This window comes from Haemaphysalis longicornis, unplaced genomic scaffold, assembly GCF_048455015.1.
Source record: "Haemaphysalis longicornis isolate Haplotype H1 unplaced genomic scaffold, Haemaphysalis longicornis Haplotype H1 scaffold_1, whole genome shotgun sequence".
NCBI lineage: Eukaryota > Metazoa > Arthropoda > Arachnida > Ixodida > Ixodidae > Haemaphysalis > Haemaphysalis longicornis.
Window position 1 is genome coordinate 181471637 of NW_027526203.1, and position 17706 is coordinate 181489342.

Genomic DNA, 17706 nt, shown 5'->3' on the forward strand with positions numbered 1-17706 from the left:
AATGATTGCCATGTTGTTTAAATCTTCCGAAAACTGATAAACATTGTTTTTTTTTAAATGACGCCGAAAGGTTTCTTTTTTTACAGATTTGCATTTTTTGTCGTAATTTATTAATTTACGAAGCAGTATTTCAAAAGGTTCACTCTCTAGAGCAACGAGCAGGGTGCGAAATGCTCAGTATCCCCTGGAAAACAAGTCTAAATAACTAGAGAGTTTAGCCTTTAGGCCGATGAGTAAAACATTTTTTTAGAAGTGGCAGTTTTTAACTACATTATTCTCGCTACTAATTTTGAAATATTTTCACAAAAATATATAAGCATGACGAAGTAGATCTTTCTGAATCCAGCAGCAATGTTTGCAAATAATTGTTCAAAAAATTAGGAAGGTTTGAAAAAATTTTTCATTGTTTTACAGGTAGGTCCCCGAAGTTGCCGCACCATGCAATAAGGAAAGTAGCCCTGCCCGATCGCGTCCTAAATATTTTTTTTACTAAACCAACTATGGTGTTTCTCACTAAGATAATGCCAGTTATGGTTAGGATACAATGTTAATTCTACACAATATTAAAGTTTCACCTCAAACAAAAAATCACCATGGCACCACTTTGGCGTTCCTTATCTCAACCCTACTGCATCATTCTTGGCACGGATGTGCATGGTTTTTATTAATACTTTTAATTTAGAGTAATCCCTCGTTAACTCGAACTCGGATATCACAAAGATCGGTTAACTCGAAACTTTTTTTTCGCCGTGTACTTACCTCCCGTAGGCGCCATAAATTTGCCTCCCTTTTTTTTTTCAGGGGACCGCGGATATCTTGAAATGTTGACAGAGAGAACACAAGGCTAAGTCCGCTACAGACAGCTGATAAGTCTCCGTTCTAATGCTTAGCTCCCTCTGCGCGCCGAGCGCTGTCGTGAACGCCAAATTTACGCTGTACGAGGCCGATGTTCCCGTTAGTGGAATGCTGTCCGACGCCTACATCGCTGAACAGAGCTGTGGACGATGCAACTGATCACGAGGACGAAGAGGAGCCTCGAGAAGTGCCTACAACGACAGAAACAACAAAGATGCTGCGCCTGCTTCGCAACAAGGTAGAACGTAGCGGTGGCGACAAACAATTAATGCTATGCATTGAGCAGCTCGAGAACCCTCTTCTGGGACCAGGTGCGAACGCAAAACCAGTGAGGATCACGCAGTTCTTTCTTCCGCAATAATTAACATTCGCGTTTCCTGCGTACTTTTTTGCCTTTATTACGAAAGCTCTCCTGTGCAGTGAAGCTTTTGTTACCAGCATTAGCTCTTATTTCCGTGACCTGCCACAAATTTTCGGCATTTTGCTGAAGTCAAAACTCCGCTTATCTATAAATTTTCAGCCTACTTTACGAATTGGAGTTATCGAAGGGTTACTGTATTTCTGACACAAGCGCGCTGAAATCACCAGCGGCGGTTGCGTCATCCGTATTTTGTTTAATTCATTTTTAATTTTTACTGTGAACGCCATGTACGCACAAAATAAATTTAAATATACATACAGGAATAACTCCATTATATTTTTCAAAAGAAGGCTGTAGCCTACAAACCATCATTTTGTAATGTGACGGATAGCATATATGATCAGGGAATTAATATGTTTCTGTATGTTCACAAATTGCTCTGCGTGCTTTCTTGAGCCTGAGGAAAGCCTGCAGCCATCAGCGATACTTTCGGCAAAGTTTTTTATCATCGGCTTGTGACATGAATGCGTTTATTCTGTGTCTCAGTATTGCTACTATTGCCAGTAGGCGATCCTAACGACTCATGGAAAAATAAGCTGTTCTAATAATTTACATTTATTAGAGATGGAGACATCGTCACTTGCATACAGATGTCATAAGTATAATTTATTCAGTAATCAAAATGAGTCCAACCCCAATTCACTGGAAATCAAAATCGGATTATAATTATGGGGTTTAACGCGCCCAATTCTACACCCGGGCTTGAGGTGCACCGTAGTGGAGGGCTCCGGATTACTTTTGGCACCTTGAGATCGTTAAATAGGTCGGCAGGGGCAGCCCCCCGACATTTAAGTTCCCCCCTCCCCCCCGGGGGGGGGGGGGGTGAAAACTTTCTACCTATGGGTGTTCTGAATCCTAATTGTATCTTCGTGGTTTGCTTTTTATGGGTGTGATGATCGGCTGCGCGTTGCGCGACCACACTAAAAACACAGCGAGTGAAACTCGGCGTAATTACGAGCAGCGGAAAAGGAGACAGTAAAACATTTCGGCCCCTCTTTGATACTCCAGATGAGAGCGCTTGCGAGATCACATGGGTACGGATTTCAAAGCTTCGCGTGAGTGGCGCGTATACAAGTGCAGTGGGAGAGGCACCGAGAACTAAAGGAATACTCCGGCCCAGGCAGCGCAAAGGCTGCATATAAGCAAAGGCAAAATCTAGTCTGGTAGTCTAGGGGTGCTTTCTCATTAAAAGTATAGCTAGCTTCGTCATCTGCTAGCGTTTATTCCGATTTTTCGTCTACGGAGCTTCCGGGCATCGCGGGAACGATATCGACATGGGCTAAAGACCTAAAAAGGTATGCGAGATGTCGCGAACGAAAGCCTTACTTGGTGCCTTGCCAGAATTTTGCCAAGTGGAAAGGGCCATGAAGACAAAATGCAAGTTTGGTTCACTCGAAAGGTCGCCTCGTTAGAACAACACTGACGCCACTTTTAGCGTAAACTTCGCTCGAATGGGCTATGTAATGAGGAAAACAGAGAATAGGCATGTGACACCATCTTTAAAGCACTGAACTTATGACGTACTTTGGACTGCTTCTTGCGATTGGCTGAGGCTGACAAAATCCTACGCAAATTAAATAGAGATTATAAGCTTGCAGAACCAGCTTTTGCGCTTGAATTTCGTCGATATTCTTGGTGCAGCAATAAGAATGCCGGAGTAAAAAAATGAAGGGAGCTCACACTAACGCGTAAGACTTGAAGGTAGCGAAGCTGGACGCAATAGTAGCGTTTCCTCTTTTTCGCCTCACGCCATTGTTGCCTCTTTTTCGCCCCACGAGCGACCACAGCTGGATGGATGTTTCTCCTACGCCATCGCGCACGACTCTGCGCGCACGTCGCCTTCCTTCGTCGCGCGCACTTCTCGCTGGGGCGGTGGCGTCCTCGCCTACCTCCGCCAGGTGGCGGCACGGGTCCCGCCTGCTTCTCCGTTCCCTTCTCGCCTATCTCTCCCCGCCATCAGGCGCTGCTCCAATCAGGGCGCTTGCGGAAGGGAGTGTGGTTTGACCTCTAGCTCTCATGGTCAAAACTGGTCACCCCGCGAAGACTGCCTGGGGTAGCGTGCTGAAGCTTTCGCTACAAAAATGGAAGTTACCAACAAACACGTAAACATACAAGCACTTCGGATGGTACTATGGCGGCCGACGCTCCTAACAAAGCCGTCGGGCGCTTTGAGCTTGGCATAAGCTATACTTCCACTTACGGACCCTGTTCGTCGAGTTGTGACCTATGTTCAACCATAACGAAAATGCGAACACCTTGAGGGGTATGCCATCTAGGAAACCAGGCAGTAATCATGGTAACCAGAGGCGCGTTATCGGTTATCGGCAGCCTCAGTCAACATACTTTTGTTTTGCGTACCTGCCCATAATAAGTCATTGCTGACGTCACAAGGTATATCATACAGCGGGAGAATTGAAATTTTGGCCTAAATTGTTTATTTTATGACGAAGTTTCGTTTGCTGCCGGACGAGCGTTTAGGCTAAAAAACCAAATATTTTGAATAACAAACTTCCATTCTGTCTTCATGGAAGTTGTATGAACATCGTATCTAATGTTTTCAGGCAGAACAGTTCCAGTAACAGCGATATTTTATTGGATGCTATAGAGCCGAAGCAGGTTGATGAGGCTCGGAGCACATCTAAGCGGTCGAGCCCCTCTTTACAGACTGGCGCTTCCAGTCGGCTGCGGCATCCGGAAGAGTCTTCTTTGCAGACTGGCCCTTCCCGTCGGCTGGAGCATCCGGAAGAGTCTTCTTTACATAATGACCCTTCCCGTCGGCTGCGGCATCCGGATAAGTCTTCTTTACAGACTGGCCCTTCCCGTCGGCTGGAGCATCCGGAAGAGTCTTCTTTACAGACTGGCCCTTCCTGTCAGCTGCAGCATCCGGAAGAGCCTTCTTAACAGACTGGCCCTTCCCGTCGGCTGCATCATCCGGAAGAGTCTTCTTTACAGACTTGCCCTTCCCGTCGGCAGCAGCATCCGGAAGAGTCTTCTTCACAGACTGGCCCTTCCCGTCAGCTGCTGCATCCGGAAAAGTCTTCTTTAGAGACTGGCACTTCTCGTCGGCTGCAGCATCCGGAAGAGTCTTCTTTGCGGACTGGCCCTTCGCGTCGGCTGCATCCGGAAGAGTCTTCTTTACAAACTGGCTCTGCCCATCGGCTGCATCATCCGGAAGGGTCTCGCGAGGCTGTGGGAGCAGGCTGGAGCCGAGCCAATCACGGAACGCCTTGACGCCACGCTCCTGGAGCAGTCTCTTCCCATTGAAGTCGACCACGGTGCCGTCATGCCTGAGCACGAGCAGCGTTAGCACGCCCGGCACCATGAAGCGTTCCTTTATTTCCCTGCGCAGCAAAATTGAATGTCAGTAAAAATTCCTCGCGCACCTAAGTCCGCTGACGTGCTTTGAACGCGAAAGCTTAGCAATTATCAAAGACTGCTTTGGTGCTACATCGTGCGTGCGTATCTTTCTTGGCGTTCGTTCACTCGTCTTTTGAAGCGAATTACTCCGACAGGCAAAGCGGCAATTCACGCAGAAGAGTCCCCATACCAGAGCTCTCCTCCGCGTGTACCTGTTGTTCACATGCCGTCACGTGCACCCTCCACTGGGCACGCTTCAGGATCTAAGTTTGTTCCATTCCGCCAGGGTGCCTGGTTCGCGCTGTGGTTAGCGCACTTGCCTGCTCCTCTTGCGATCCTGGTTCAAGTAGCACACGAACGCAAAGGTGCTTTTATTTGTGTATTTTCTCTTAACAGCTGCGGCCGTTTCGGTACCATTCGCGCCGACAACGGTCACTTTTCGTGTTTGCTGAGGCATCTAAGGCTTTCTTGGCCTAAAAATCTTTTTCTTTCCCTGCTACGCTTAAAATGGGCGAATTATGAATACGACATACAACCTAGCTAACGACTTAGCTTGTCGTTGAAAGCTTGCCATACCTTCGCGCAATGGCACTCGCATTAGCACGCATCTGACTCACTCACTCACCCACCCGCTCACTCACTCATACACTCGCTCGCTCCCGCTTACACACTAGCTTTTCCGCTCACTCTCCCACTCACTCACCCACCCACTCATTCAATCACTAACTTGCTCGCTCACTCACCCACTCACGCGACCGCTCACGCACTACTGTTCCCGCTCACCCTTTCATCCGCCCACCCACCCACTCACTCAATCATTAGCTCGTTCGCTCACTCATCCACTCGCTCGCCCGCTCACACTAGCTTTTCCGCTCCTCTCACTCGCTCACACACCAACCTACTAGGTCGCTCATTCACACACTAGCTTTTTCCGAGCTCTGTCTCTCTCTCACTCACTCACCTACTCATTCACTCACTTGCTCGCTTGTTCAATCATTCGATCACTCACCCAGTCACCCACTCACTCTCCCCCACTTACCCGCTCGCTCGCTCACGCACTAGCTTTCCCGCTCACTTTCTCACTCGTTCACCCACCCACTCACTCACCTGTTCGCTCGCTCACTCACCCACCCATTCAGTCACTCTCTCGCTCGTTCATTCACTCACTAAATCACCCGCTCATTCACTCACTCACGCACTCGCTCACTCATCCACTCGCTCGCTCACACGCCCACTATCTCAGTAACTTTATCACTCACTCTCTCTGTCTCAATCGTTCATCCACTCACCCACTCAGGAAGACGAAATAAACGACAGAACACTGAAAATCTAAGCAGCTAAAGGGGCTGTCGTCTGAACCTCCGAACACGTCTTTTACACGACGAAATGTCTGCGCATTCTTGAATTTTGGGTCCCTCTTTATAGTTCCCTTAAACTTTTCGAGTACGAACAGCTTCCGTCAGGTAATCACCTCTGAAGCCGGTCGGCGAAACGCAGAGCGTACCAGTCCCCGTGTGAAAATTGCATGTGCGCCATCATGTCGTTCCGGTTTCCGTCTTGCGAGATGAAGATGACCTGCACAACACGACAATCACCTGGGAAATTGTGGGAATGCAAAGGTTTCATGCTGCTGGCACTTTACAGCTGAAAATGTGTCTACGAAATCATTGCTTACAGCGCAAACAAGACGAAAGGCGAAAAAAGTGGCTACACGGACAAGCGCTGGGCTTGTCCGTGTCAAGCGCTGGGCTTGTCCGTGTAGCCACTCTTCTTGTCCGGGCTGTAAGCAACAATTCGATGAAGTACCAACTCATCCAAGCTCTCACGTTAATCAGCTGCACAATCAATTACGTAATGAACGGAGTTCCGCAAATATGCCTGTTCGATTCCCTTGAATTTATATGGAGACCGTACTCTTTCTCATTGAGCAATTCGGCATTGGTTGACTGAACCTCGCTTATATTACCTATAATTTAACTGTAGAAGGAGGGCAGAAAACTCAGGACGGATGAACGGAACAAAGCTCAGCGTTACAAAAAAAAAGGCATTAACAAAAAATTTAAGTACTCTTCTTGGTTTTTGCTTCTTCGTCTTACGGCGCGTATTACGTCAACACGCAGGCTGGCACACGACACCGCTCTAGATTCGTGGTTCTGCGCGGCTGGTGTGCACCGGTTCTACTCGTGTGCTATGTTGTTCAGCCGTCACGATGCACGCACAATTGTGCAACTTTTACGTTTCCAATTGACAGTTCTGTTAATTTTATGAAGCGGGTACATTACCCCCTCAAATCTCCTGATCCCTGGCAAATGCTCCAAGTGTGTATGTGCCAACACTTTTTTTCTATGCTGGCAACGTGCGGAGATAGCGCAGTTGGTAGAACAGTGGGCTCCTACTGTGCAGACCCCCGATCAAATCACATCAGTTGACATGTTTCGGATTCGGTTCCGTGCAACAACATGCTTAGCATCCGAAGTTATCGTTGGCTGGGCATTCTCGATATCTCAGGAATCGACATACCGCACTTCTGCCTTGTTGTCGGCTCTAGAGTAGGTCAAATCAGCTAGCTAGCACCGCTTAGAATTGTAACGTTCACTAGCTGTGGCGCTCTTCACCCCACCTTTGGAGCTTGCCTGTCTCGTCCCTGTGCTGTAGAGGCGTGTTCGCACCATGCCGACAGCCGGCTAATTCGGCACTGTGCCCGCAAGCTGTCGGTCCTTATGTCAACACTACACCAACGACAGCTCGCCAGCGCGTCAGTGTCAGTCTGCACGCAGTCTGCCAACTTGCTCTTGGAGCAATGAAGGTTGCAGCGCAAGATTGTGACTCCAGCATAGAAAACGTTGTCTAAATAAAATAAATCAACTATAAAAAACACGTTTGATCGGGGATTCGCTCCTTTCAACGCATTGCATCCAATGCTTCAGACCACTCGGCTATAACCCCAGAGTTGGCGGGGGAGAGCGGAAATATGAAGCTCCCTTTGCGCGAACGTGTTTCGTTTGTTGTTTTTTCGCGCAAGAATAAATCAAATCAATCAATCAATAAATGAATATATCGTGTGGGCTATTGATTTTTTGTTTAGTCTCAACATTCCCAGCGGCTTAGATGGGTATTTCTTGAATAAAGATTGTGCAGTAAGAGCCCCCAAAATCCCCACGAATATCTTACTACTAGCGAACGCAACCCTTAGGCAGAAAAGGCGATCGCAATGTGAGGTCGTGCTGCTTGTCGCTGCGCTAGTTCACCCTGCATGCGCAAGAAGTGTTTCCCGTACCTTAGTTTTCTGCGCTACAATGAAGGTTCCGGTTGATTTTATATCCTTATTACCGGTGTTAACTTCGCCAACTCTTCTCCCGCCTTTAACTGGACTTGGATTTTCTACTAGCCTATACCAGTTGCACATTCATATGCATAATGTTCACAGATCACATCAGTATCCCCGACGCACCCAAACTGGTCGAAACTTGGCCTAGGGACTCTAGACTTCAATTTGCGCAAGTAATCCCACAATGTTTACAAATCACTTCAGTGTCCCTTTAAAAAATCATGAGCCGCTCCGTTCGGTGAAGGTGGATGACCAGCGAAGCTTTTGAGGGCCCGACATGGAGGCGACTTAGAATTTAAGTAAAATGTACGAGAAAATTTAATTTTTCTGGAGTTTTTACGGCAGTAATCCGTTAGAAAGACATACATAAACGCACGGTCCTTTGTTTTGACTCTAGTGATATTGAAAATGGAGCTTATTGATAACCAATGCACTAAAATGCATATGCAAGTGACGAGACGGACAAGCTTGATGCTAATCATGTTTTGAACGGCGTGTAGCGTGACTTTAGTGGTGACAGCATGATAATAACACATTCACCGGGAAGTTCGTTTTCCAAGACGTCACACTTTTAGATCTATAGTATGGCTCGCGACAATACGTCAAACCTTAGGAGATTTTTGTTCGCAGACACAAAAAATACACGGAACCCTGGCCATACCCTGGTAAGAAACGTACCCCACTGCCATAGTTGCGTCTCTGCTGAAAGGCAAAGGCGAATCCCTACAAAGCTTAGCCGAAAAGCAGGCAAGGCAAAACGAACAGAACCGAGGAGTGCTGTTTGTCTTAGGTCAAGCGGAAGATTTTGTTGTAGACAGAATGTTGTGGTAGTACATAGCTGGGATATAGAGATGGATGTTTCAACGTCGCAAACTGGCACGGGACCTGCTGAAACCTGTGCAATCTCAGCATACACTATAATGCATTTATTTTGTGCTACTCTTATTTTTGGCGTTGTAATTAACAGTAGGCTGAAAATCAGTTTTACCCATTACAAATGGTACAACGCCGAGGCCTTACAAAAATGCATTGCCAGTGCGTGGTACCTGCGTTTTGTTTTTATGTTTTAGTCCTTCCTTATCAATTCTGATGCTACCAACAGATGTGTTAGCTTGACCAATTATGCCAATCAGGAAAACCAACTAGCCTGAACACAAGCCTTCCATGTCAATTTCGTAGCTCGCCGACTATGCAAGAATTCAGAAAAACTTGCCCTACTCACACCCACGCTAAGGCAATGCAACTGGTCAAGGTTCAGCGGGCTCCCCTTCCACGTTTCCTCTCCTTCACGTCAAGCAGTATTACATCATTGCCAGTTACTGACGTAAAATCATAATGGTGGCTACGATGACGCGGTGTCGTGCATGCCTACAGAGTAGTTTTGTCTGGTAACCGGGGAATACACCGCATTCTAAGGTAAATCCTCCCCCTCAGGAGCTTTATGTTGTGGGTGCATACGCGTGATATTTATGAACTCGTGCGGCAGGCGCGTAAGTGGGACTAAACAGAATTAGTGCAGCAGCTTAAGTACTTGACAGTCTTAACGCTGACTGTACTTGGTCTCTACGCCTTAGCGGAAGTGCACATCTACCAGGAAAAAGTTGTGGTAAAAGAACTTCATGACGCCCCTAAGTATTCGAATAAACTTTCATATCTTCGTCGCAGCCGGGCAAATTTTTGATGCTGAGATAAAGGGCACTTGGAAACGCTGCAATCTTTAGAGACTCGGATAAGTACTTCGCGTGGCAGCGCTCTGAAACTCACCTCGATACTGAGGTTCTCCTTCTTAGCGTCCTTGTACGCGTTGGCCAGGAAAGGACTGAACATGCGGCATGGAGGACACCATTGTGCTGCGAAGTACAGGCAGATGACCTTCTTGTCGCTCAGCACTGTGTCGGCCAAGTGCTGTTCGCCGTCCTTCTTGATGAGTATCTTGCCCTTGAAGAAGTCGACCATTGTAGTCGCGATTTCCCCGTAGGGACCAGCCAGTGGAAGTCCACAGTACCCGGAAATTGACGACGGCTGAAAGCAAAACCAAAAAAAGCCTAGGTCTCAGCACACAACTGTCACGAAGGAAGCGCTAACCCTAACGTTTCAGTTCCTTGGTGTGTTGTAGCTTCTGTTACTGTGCCCTACACTAGAGTGCTCTGACGTACGTAGCGGCTTCCACAATTTGGCCAGGTAGGACTTGCACCATCAGTAGGTCCTCGAGAACGTTTTAGCTGTTCTGTTTCGATTCCAACGTACGATGCACAGAGAGAACCTTTCGTTGCAAGGGTGACTAGCAGTAAGGAGTCGAGCCTGTAAACATACTATATTGCAATGCTGTTCACACTGAGATTATAGGTACTGTTTAGCTTGGCGACAGGAAGGTGGTCGGGTTGTCTTCATAGCAACAGAAAAAGATCTGGCTAATGGCGCTCCCAAACTTGGCCGTGAGTGGGCCAGCCTTTTCTCTGGCTACATCATCCGCATCGACGACGTCCACATAGCGTTTGTCGTCTCGAATGAGCCGTCTAATCGCCCATCGCGGCGTCGGCAAGCAAGTACGGAAGTTGGAAATCAATGAAGACAGGCATCAGTGGCCCTGGGCAGCGTCTTTTATTTTGCGAACCTCAATGTTCCGCAAACTTCGATCTAGCTCAACGTGTGCACTCCAGTCGTTTGACTGGAAGCTATACAGGGTGTTTCGGGGAAGACTGAGTCATTTTAAATGTCTTTGGGACGTAAAATTGCTTTTCTTGCGTGAGGTGGTCAAAGGTCGTGGGGGACGCAATAAAATAAATTTCAGTTGCTAATTAGGGCAACAATTAACTAGTACAAGTTAATTAACTTTATTATTGCAGTTAGGCGTGTGATTGTAATGTGCTAATTGTAGGGGATCATCAGTCAACCCGGTATCCAGTGTTAGTTTTGCGAAGATGTGATTGCCCGTATACCTATGGGCTGAGTAGTTCAGTCCTCCGGATGCGCGCATCTAATCCCTCCCTGGATTAGAATCCAGAAACTGAACCGGAACTAATTCCTCCCTACCATCCTAATGGGCCTCTGAGCCAGCCCTTTTCCAAATAAAGTATATATACAGGGTGTTTCACCTAACTTTAGCCAGAGTTTAAAAATATGCCCATGCACTCTAAGACGACGCGACCAAATGCATGTTTCTCACTTTTGTATGTAGTATGTCACGCTATTTTTTGTATTTTGCTTAATTAGATAATTAGTCAAGATTAATTAGCTAACTTCTGAACCAACGAAGCTAGGGAAAAAAATCCAATTAGAAAGTTGCAGATTGGTTTGCAAAACGTCCGAATAGACAGTTCCCGTATTTCTATCTATTAAGTATTAGTGTATTTCAGCTTACTGGTGATGCCCGCGAAATACCAAAAAAAAAACACGTGACATGCCCGCTTGCGCATCAGGATTGCAGTGCTCCCAAGCGTTCCGCGTACAAACGATCATAGGTGTGCAGCCGCTTAAATTGCGACAGGGCGGCGACGCAAGCTATGGGTGTTCGATTTAAGCTAGCAACCATTATCGCTTGCGCTGCGTAAAGTGACGGACGGACGGTGGTGGTGGCAGTTCAAGACAGCGATAAACAGACTATCGTGCATCGGCTGTGAAAGCGCGAGCAATTTCGTCATGCCTTTTTCCAATGAGGAAAAAGCAGACATGATCCTTGCCCTAGGAGCTGCAGGCGGACAGAGACGGCAGGCTGCAAGAATATTTCGAAGCTGGAACCCGGGTACGCGACCGAGCCCGATGACAATAGTCAACACCTACGAGACGCTGAAGCAAACCGGCAGCTTCACAAGAAAGAGGCAGAGAGCTTCAGTCATAAATGATGAGGTTCGCTCCAATGATTTGTCTTTTATAGCGGCGAATCCACACGCTAGCACGCGTAGCGTGAGCGCAGAGCTGGGTGTGTGCAGCCCAACTGCCTGGAGGATTTTGAAAACAGCTGGACCCCTATCATGTGCAGTTGCACCAATGCCTGGAGCCAAGGGACCTCCAAAATAGACTCGACTTTGCGAACTGGATTTTGATTCAGGAGGAACAGGATGCTGACTTTCTCACCAAGGTACTCTGGACTGACGAGGCTAACTTTTCCCGAAATTGCCAAGTGAATATTCACAACGCACACTATTGGAGTGAGCAAAATCCCCACTGGCTAGGAAGATCGGGACCGCCACCAATATCAGTGGTCAATTAACGTTTGGTGCGGGATATACGGCAGCACCATCATTGGCCCAGTGTTTTTTAACAACACTCTGACCGGCAACAGGTATGTAAGTGAAATCCTAAAAGGGCCGGTTGAAGACTTCTGTTGCAACATGCAACTAGCCCGGCTAGACGAAACGTGGTATCAGCACGATGGGGCCCCACCCCACAGCAGCAGTCAAGCGCGAGCATGGCTTGACGTGGCTTTCCCAGGGCACTGGATAGGGAGAAACGGGCCTGTTCTGTGACCGGCAAGGTCACCCGACCTCAGGCCTCTTGACTTTTTCTTGTGGGGCTATATTAAGGATCGCGTGTACACGACGGAAACGACGACTCCAGAAGCCTTACAAGAGAAGATAGCCGAAGTCTGCCGCAGCATTTTACTGATGGTGCTCAAGGCAGCGACAGCAAGCCTTCTCAGAAGATCCCAGTGTTGTATCGCTGCAGAAGGTGATCTCTTCGAGCACTTGCTGTGAACGAGCATGCAAAATAAACGTAAATTCAGTGAAAGACTGCGTTTGGCCATTTGGAGTGCTCTTATTCCACCATATTTAGCCTTCTGAAAACTGAGTTTTACAGCGAAGCTGTATACCTCTCGTTGGTCGGAATATTTAGTGGCGTAAACACAAAACGCACTGCAGGAAAGCGAACTTTCACTGGCGATGATGATAACAGTGCGTGAAGTTAAGAAAAAACGCTTCCCGTGTTCGGAAACGAACCCGGGTCCCTCGGGTTATGTAGTCTTGCATTATGTAGCCGACGTCAATACGATTGCCCCATTCCAACACTGTAGGCGGCCCCAGTGAACGAGTTGTGGTCTTCGACGTACGTGTGTTAGAGACATGTACTGAGGCATACATAGTAATCCCAGCGTTCTAATTACAGAAGTAGCAAGCAACTAGGGTAGTAGAAAACTAAGTTCCGGGTTAATGTCCTCTTTGCTTGGCGATGGGAAAACTGGTGTGTGCCGAGTCATAGCCGAGTCATGAGTAAGGAGTGCAACTGCATAAACATCATCATCCCCACCGCCACAATCACCACCATCATCATCATCAACCCCTGAGACGGGAGCACACGCAGAGGCTAGCGCGCGGGAAAGGGAAAACCGCCGCTGCGTTTTTGTTGGCTCGGATCAGTGCGACATGCTAAACCAACAAAGCGGCGGTCATGCATAGACCCGACAATGTGATTATCACTACCATTACTCTAAAGTAATAAATACACCCCATCAGCCCGTGCGGTGTTTGATACAGCTTCGCTGTACATTCACGTTCGCAGGGAGGGATGGCGGCCAATTTTTTTTTATGTAGGGATGTTCAATTTGCTTACAGCTATCGCGAAATGACGTACCTGTTGCTTCCAGCAGCACAAGCGATAACCGCTGTGTCTGCTTATCGCTATAACGAACTGTTGCGAGGGGAGCGCATCGCTGACGTAATTGGCACAGCCAACGCCTATGTCGCTGCCCTGTCGCTGCCCTGTCGCTTTTTTTAAGCGGCTGCGCACCTATGATCGTTTGTACGCGGAACGCTTGGGAGCACTGCAATCATGACGCGCAAGCGGGCATGTCGGGCATGTCACGTGTTTTTTTTTTTTTGTATTTCGCGGGCATCACCAGTAAGCTCAAAAACACTAATACTTAATAGATAGAAATACAGGAACTGTCTATTCGGACGTTTTGCAAACCAATCTGCAACTTTCTAATTGGAATTTTTTTCCTAGCTTCGTTGGTTCAGAAGTTAGCTAATTAATCTTGACTAATTATCTAATTAAGCAAAATACAAAAAATAGCGTGACATACTACATACAAAAGTGAGAAACATGCATTTGGTCGCGTCGTCTTAGAGTGCATGGGCATATTTTTAAACTCTGGCTAAAGTTAGGTGAAACACCCCGTGTGTGTGTGTATATATATATATATATATATATATATATATATATATAAATATATATATATATATATATATATATATATATATATATATATATATATATATCTATATATATATATATATATATATATATATATATATATATATAGAAATAAGGGTTGGCAGTCAAGAAAACCTCGGAAAGCAAAGAGGAGGATGTGGTAGGTCATTGGAACAGATAAAGAATTTGGAAAGAAAGAAAGAAAGAAAGTGGAGAAAAAATGCCCCGTAGGTCGGATCAGAACCCACGACCTCCCGAATACCGGTCTGGTGCGATGACCAATACGCTACCGGCGGGGCTATTTTCCCCTCCACTTTCTGGGGTGTTTATGTTAAGGTATTTTTGTTTACTGTGCTTGGGGGTGGTAGCCAGTGCCACTAGGACTACACGGGGTGAAGTCTTTTTAACCCCCGGGCCATGACTCGAGTGTCTACGACACGTCGAGAGTGGTCGACCAGCGTTGAACCCTCTTAAGCTTCCTGTGGCACCAAGACTGCCAGAACAGAGGCCCTCGCTATGCATGTAGCGAATCAGAATAGGAAATGAGGGGCTCGTTGAAATAAGACAGAAATAAGGTTTTGGCAGTCAAGAAAACATCGGAAAGCAAAGAGGAGCATGTGGTAGGTCATTCTTGACTGCCAAAACCTTATTTCTGTCTTATTTCAACGAGCCCCTCATTTCCTATTCATCATCAGTAATATATATATATATATCTATATATATATATATATATATATATATATATATATAGAACACGTTCTGAGCATTCGGTCCTATTTAGAGTGACCGGATCGTACATTATGGGCACCATCCTGTGCTTCATATTCTTCCCCTTATAATCATCGTCATCGGAGGCTGGTTCCGAATCCGTGGCGGCTGCAACGTTTCCGAGTAAACGTCCTCCTGCACGTGTCTCTCAAGGCTCTCTCATATATATATACCGAGTCCGACGCACGTCTCAAAAAACAAAAAACAAAAAGGTTTACTGACGTTTCGACTGGAGGACCAGTCTTCATCGGAGTAAAACGTTCAGTACACTTCAGCACGCTTTTAAAGGTGCGTGTGGAGAGAGGAAGGTGCGCTACAATGCGCCCTGTTTAAAAGAAACTACGTCACTAATCACAACAAGAAAAAAATGGAAGATATACACATGAGAGGGCATGCACTGCCCTCCCTCTTTTATGGGAGAAAAGGTGCGCTACCATGCGCCCTGCTTAGAAGGAATTATTGACACTTTGTACAACAAAAAGAGAAAAAGTGAAAATGGAACCTACGAAGGAGGTACATTGCAACCCCTCTTTATGGGAATTAAAAAAAGAAAGGGAGGGGAGGGACGAGAGACGAGGCGCCCGCACCCAGGCGCTGGAACGCCTCGCGTACGTATACCCCAATGCCTTCAAATACACCGTAATTCTCACGAGGGAAAAGCCAAAGAGCCATTAGCAATTGGTCAAGCAGAAAGCCAGGGTGTAAAATAAAAAAAAAACTGTGGTTGATTCCTCTGTCATAGCAATCGGTAAAACACGAAAAGGAAATACGCAGCGAAATCTGCGGCTGAGCATGATTTGCGGGTCGGCGGCTGTATGTGGGTGTTCTTGATGAGCGACGTCCTGCAGGCGGGTCGCTTCGGCAAAAGTGTACTGGCGTCATTTCCGTCACGGATATGACGTCTGGGAAGTCTTGGTGTATCCCGGCATAAAACACTTTCGCGTTAACATATAAAACCCGAAAACGAACAACCCTAAGTAAAACGTTCTCTTTAGTACTAAAGGTTGCTTCCCCGCAAGAAGACCCTGTGTGCAGGGGTGCACCCTTTACAGAAGGGGATAACTACTTAAAGGAGCCATGAAGACAAAATACAAGTTGGGTTTATTAGAAAGACTGCTTAGTCCCGATAACAATGACACCAATATCATCGCAATCTTCGAATAAATAACGGAGATATTAAAGAAAACGTGTGAAGCCGTGGCGACCCCCTAGCCAATTTCCCGCAACTTTTCTATGACGTCACGGAACCTTGTTTGTGCGATTGGCGGCCGCCTAACTGACCTGTCGCGACGACACATGACTGGACGTCTGTAATAGGGCCTCTAGTCCCATTTGACCGCATCACTTCAATGCTAACGTGCAGTTAACGCACTGAAAATTATATTTTATTGTTGGCCCGTATGACGTCAAACCTGCTCATAACACGTCACTGTGGCGCGAAATTTGAAAGTTTTTAAATACTTCTTGCTTTTTTTCGATAAAAAAACATCTTCTGTGGCTATAATGAAGCTGAGTGAGATACTGAATCCTAGTTCTTCCATATTAAACAAAGTTGTATTTTCTCTTCATGGCCCCTTTAAGTACTCACGAGGAGCAACTTAAGGTTAAGGGAAAGCGAAACGCAGCTATAATGAAGCATAGAGCTCTGTGGGGGTATAACAAATATGAAGTAGTAAGAGGAATGTGGAAAGGAGTAATGGTTTGGGTCTCACATTTGCGAATGCTGTACTCTGCTTAAAATCAGACGTTCTATCAGGCCTTGAAGTAAACCAGAGAACGGTAGGACGTTTGGCCTTAGGCGCGCATGGAAAAACAACTAACGAAGCAGTTCAGGGAGATATGGGCTGGGCGTCGTTTGAAGTTAGAGAAGCTCAGAGTGAAATATGCTTTGAGATAAAGTTGAGGGCAATGGATCAACGAAGGTGGGCAGCTAAGGCTTTTAGGTACCTATACTTGAAAAGCGTGGACACGCAGTGGTTAAGAAAGACTAGAAGGCTAACGATGAAATATGGAAAGAACAGTGGGGAATCCAAAACAGCCAAGGTAACCAAAAAAGAGGCAAGGCAGATTGAAATGAATAAATGGAGGGAAAAAATGGAAGCTAAAACGTCGTTAGAGATGTACAGGGCTGAGAAGATGAACATCAGAAAGGAAAATTTCTACGAGAATTCCCAGGGCAGTGCTTTGCTTTTTGAGGCTAGAGCAGGTTGCCTGCGCACTAAGAGTTTTGTGGGGAAGTATTCACAAAATGATGGGGCATGTGTGGTCTGCGGAAAAGAAACAGAAACTATGCGGCACATAGTGTTAGAATGTGAGGGTATCCATCCAAATCTACATGAAGGGAATATTGGGCTTCCAGAAGCCCTAGGATTTAAGGGTATCAGAGAGGAAGTTAACTTCAAGGCTGTCGAGGGGACGAAAAGAAGATTAGAATGCTGGTGGACGAAAAGCGTGAGGGGAATATTGCCTAGGACAGTTACCACCTGTAACAGGGAAAAGAAAGTATTTCGGGCCTAATAAGCTTTAGTGCCTGCCCTAAGCAGCGCTAGTATTAAACCAAGAGTGTAAAACATGGTTATATTAGTCCTTTTTGGTAAGATGACATGTCATCACCCCGCTTCAAATGGGAAACCAATAGGAATCATCATCATCATCATCGGCGTCAGTTCCGTGAGGGATATGACGACATCGAAATCTTTGTGTATCCAGGAATAAAACACTTTCGTGTTAAACAAGAAGAGAAAGAAAGAAAGAACTGGGGAACGCACGTCAACACGCCCACGCTTTTCCTCTAAGGAATGCGCCATGTTGCGGCGGGCAAAAACGA

The 17706-nt window shown here is 46.5% G+C and overlaps 1 protein-coding gene across 1 annotated transcript in view; it reads right to left on the reverse strand.

Moving 5' to 3' along the window:
* Positions 1-3816: 3816 nt before the first annotated feature.
* LOC144167473 (nucleoredoxin-like protein 1) overlaps positions 3817-17706 on the reverse strand; it is a 37263-nt gene continuing 23373 nt past the window's right edge. The window contains exons 2-4 of the mRNA XM_077696731.1: positions 9726-9983; positions 6105-6208; positions 3817-4617 (exon numbers count right to left, since the gene is read on the reverse strand). Of these exons, the coding sequence (XP_077552857.1) occupies positions 3915-4617; positions 6105-6208; positions 9726-9917 (999 nt within the window). The 5' untranslated portion in view covers positions 9918-9983 and the 3' untranslated portion in view covers positions 3817-3914. The remainder of the gene's footprint in view (positions 4618-6104; positions 6209-9725; positions 9984-17706) is intronic.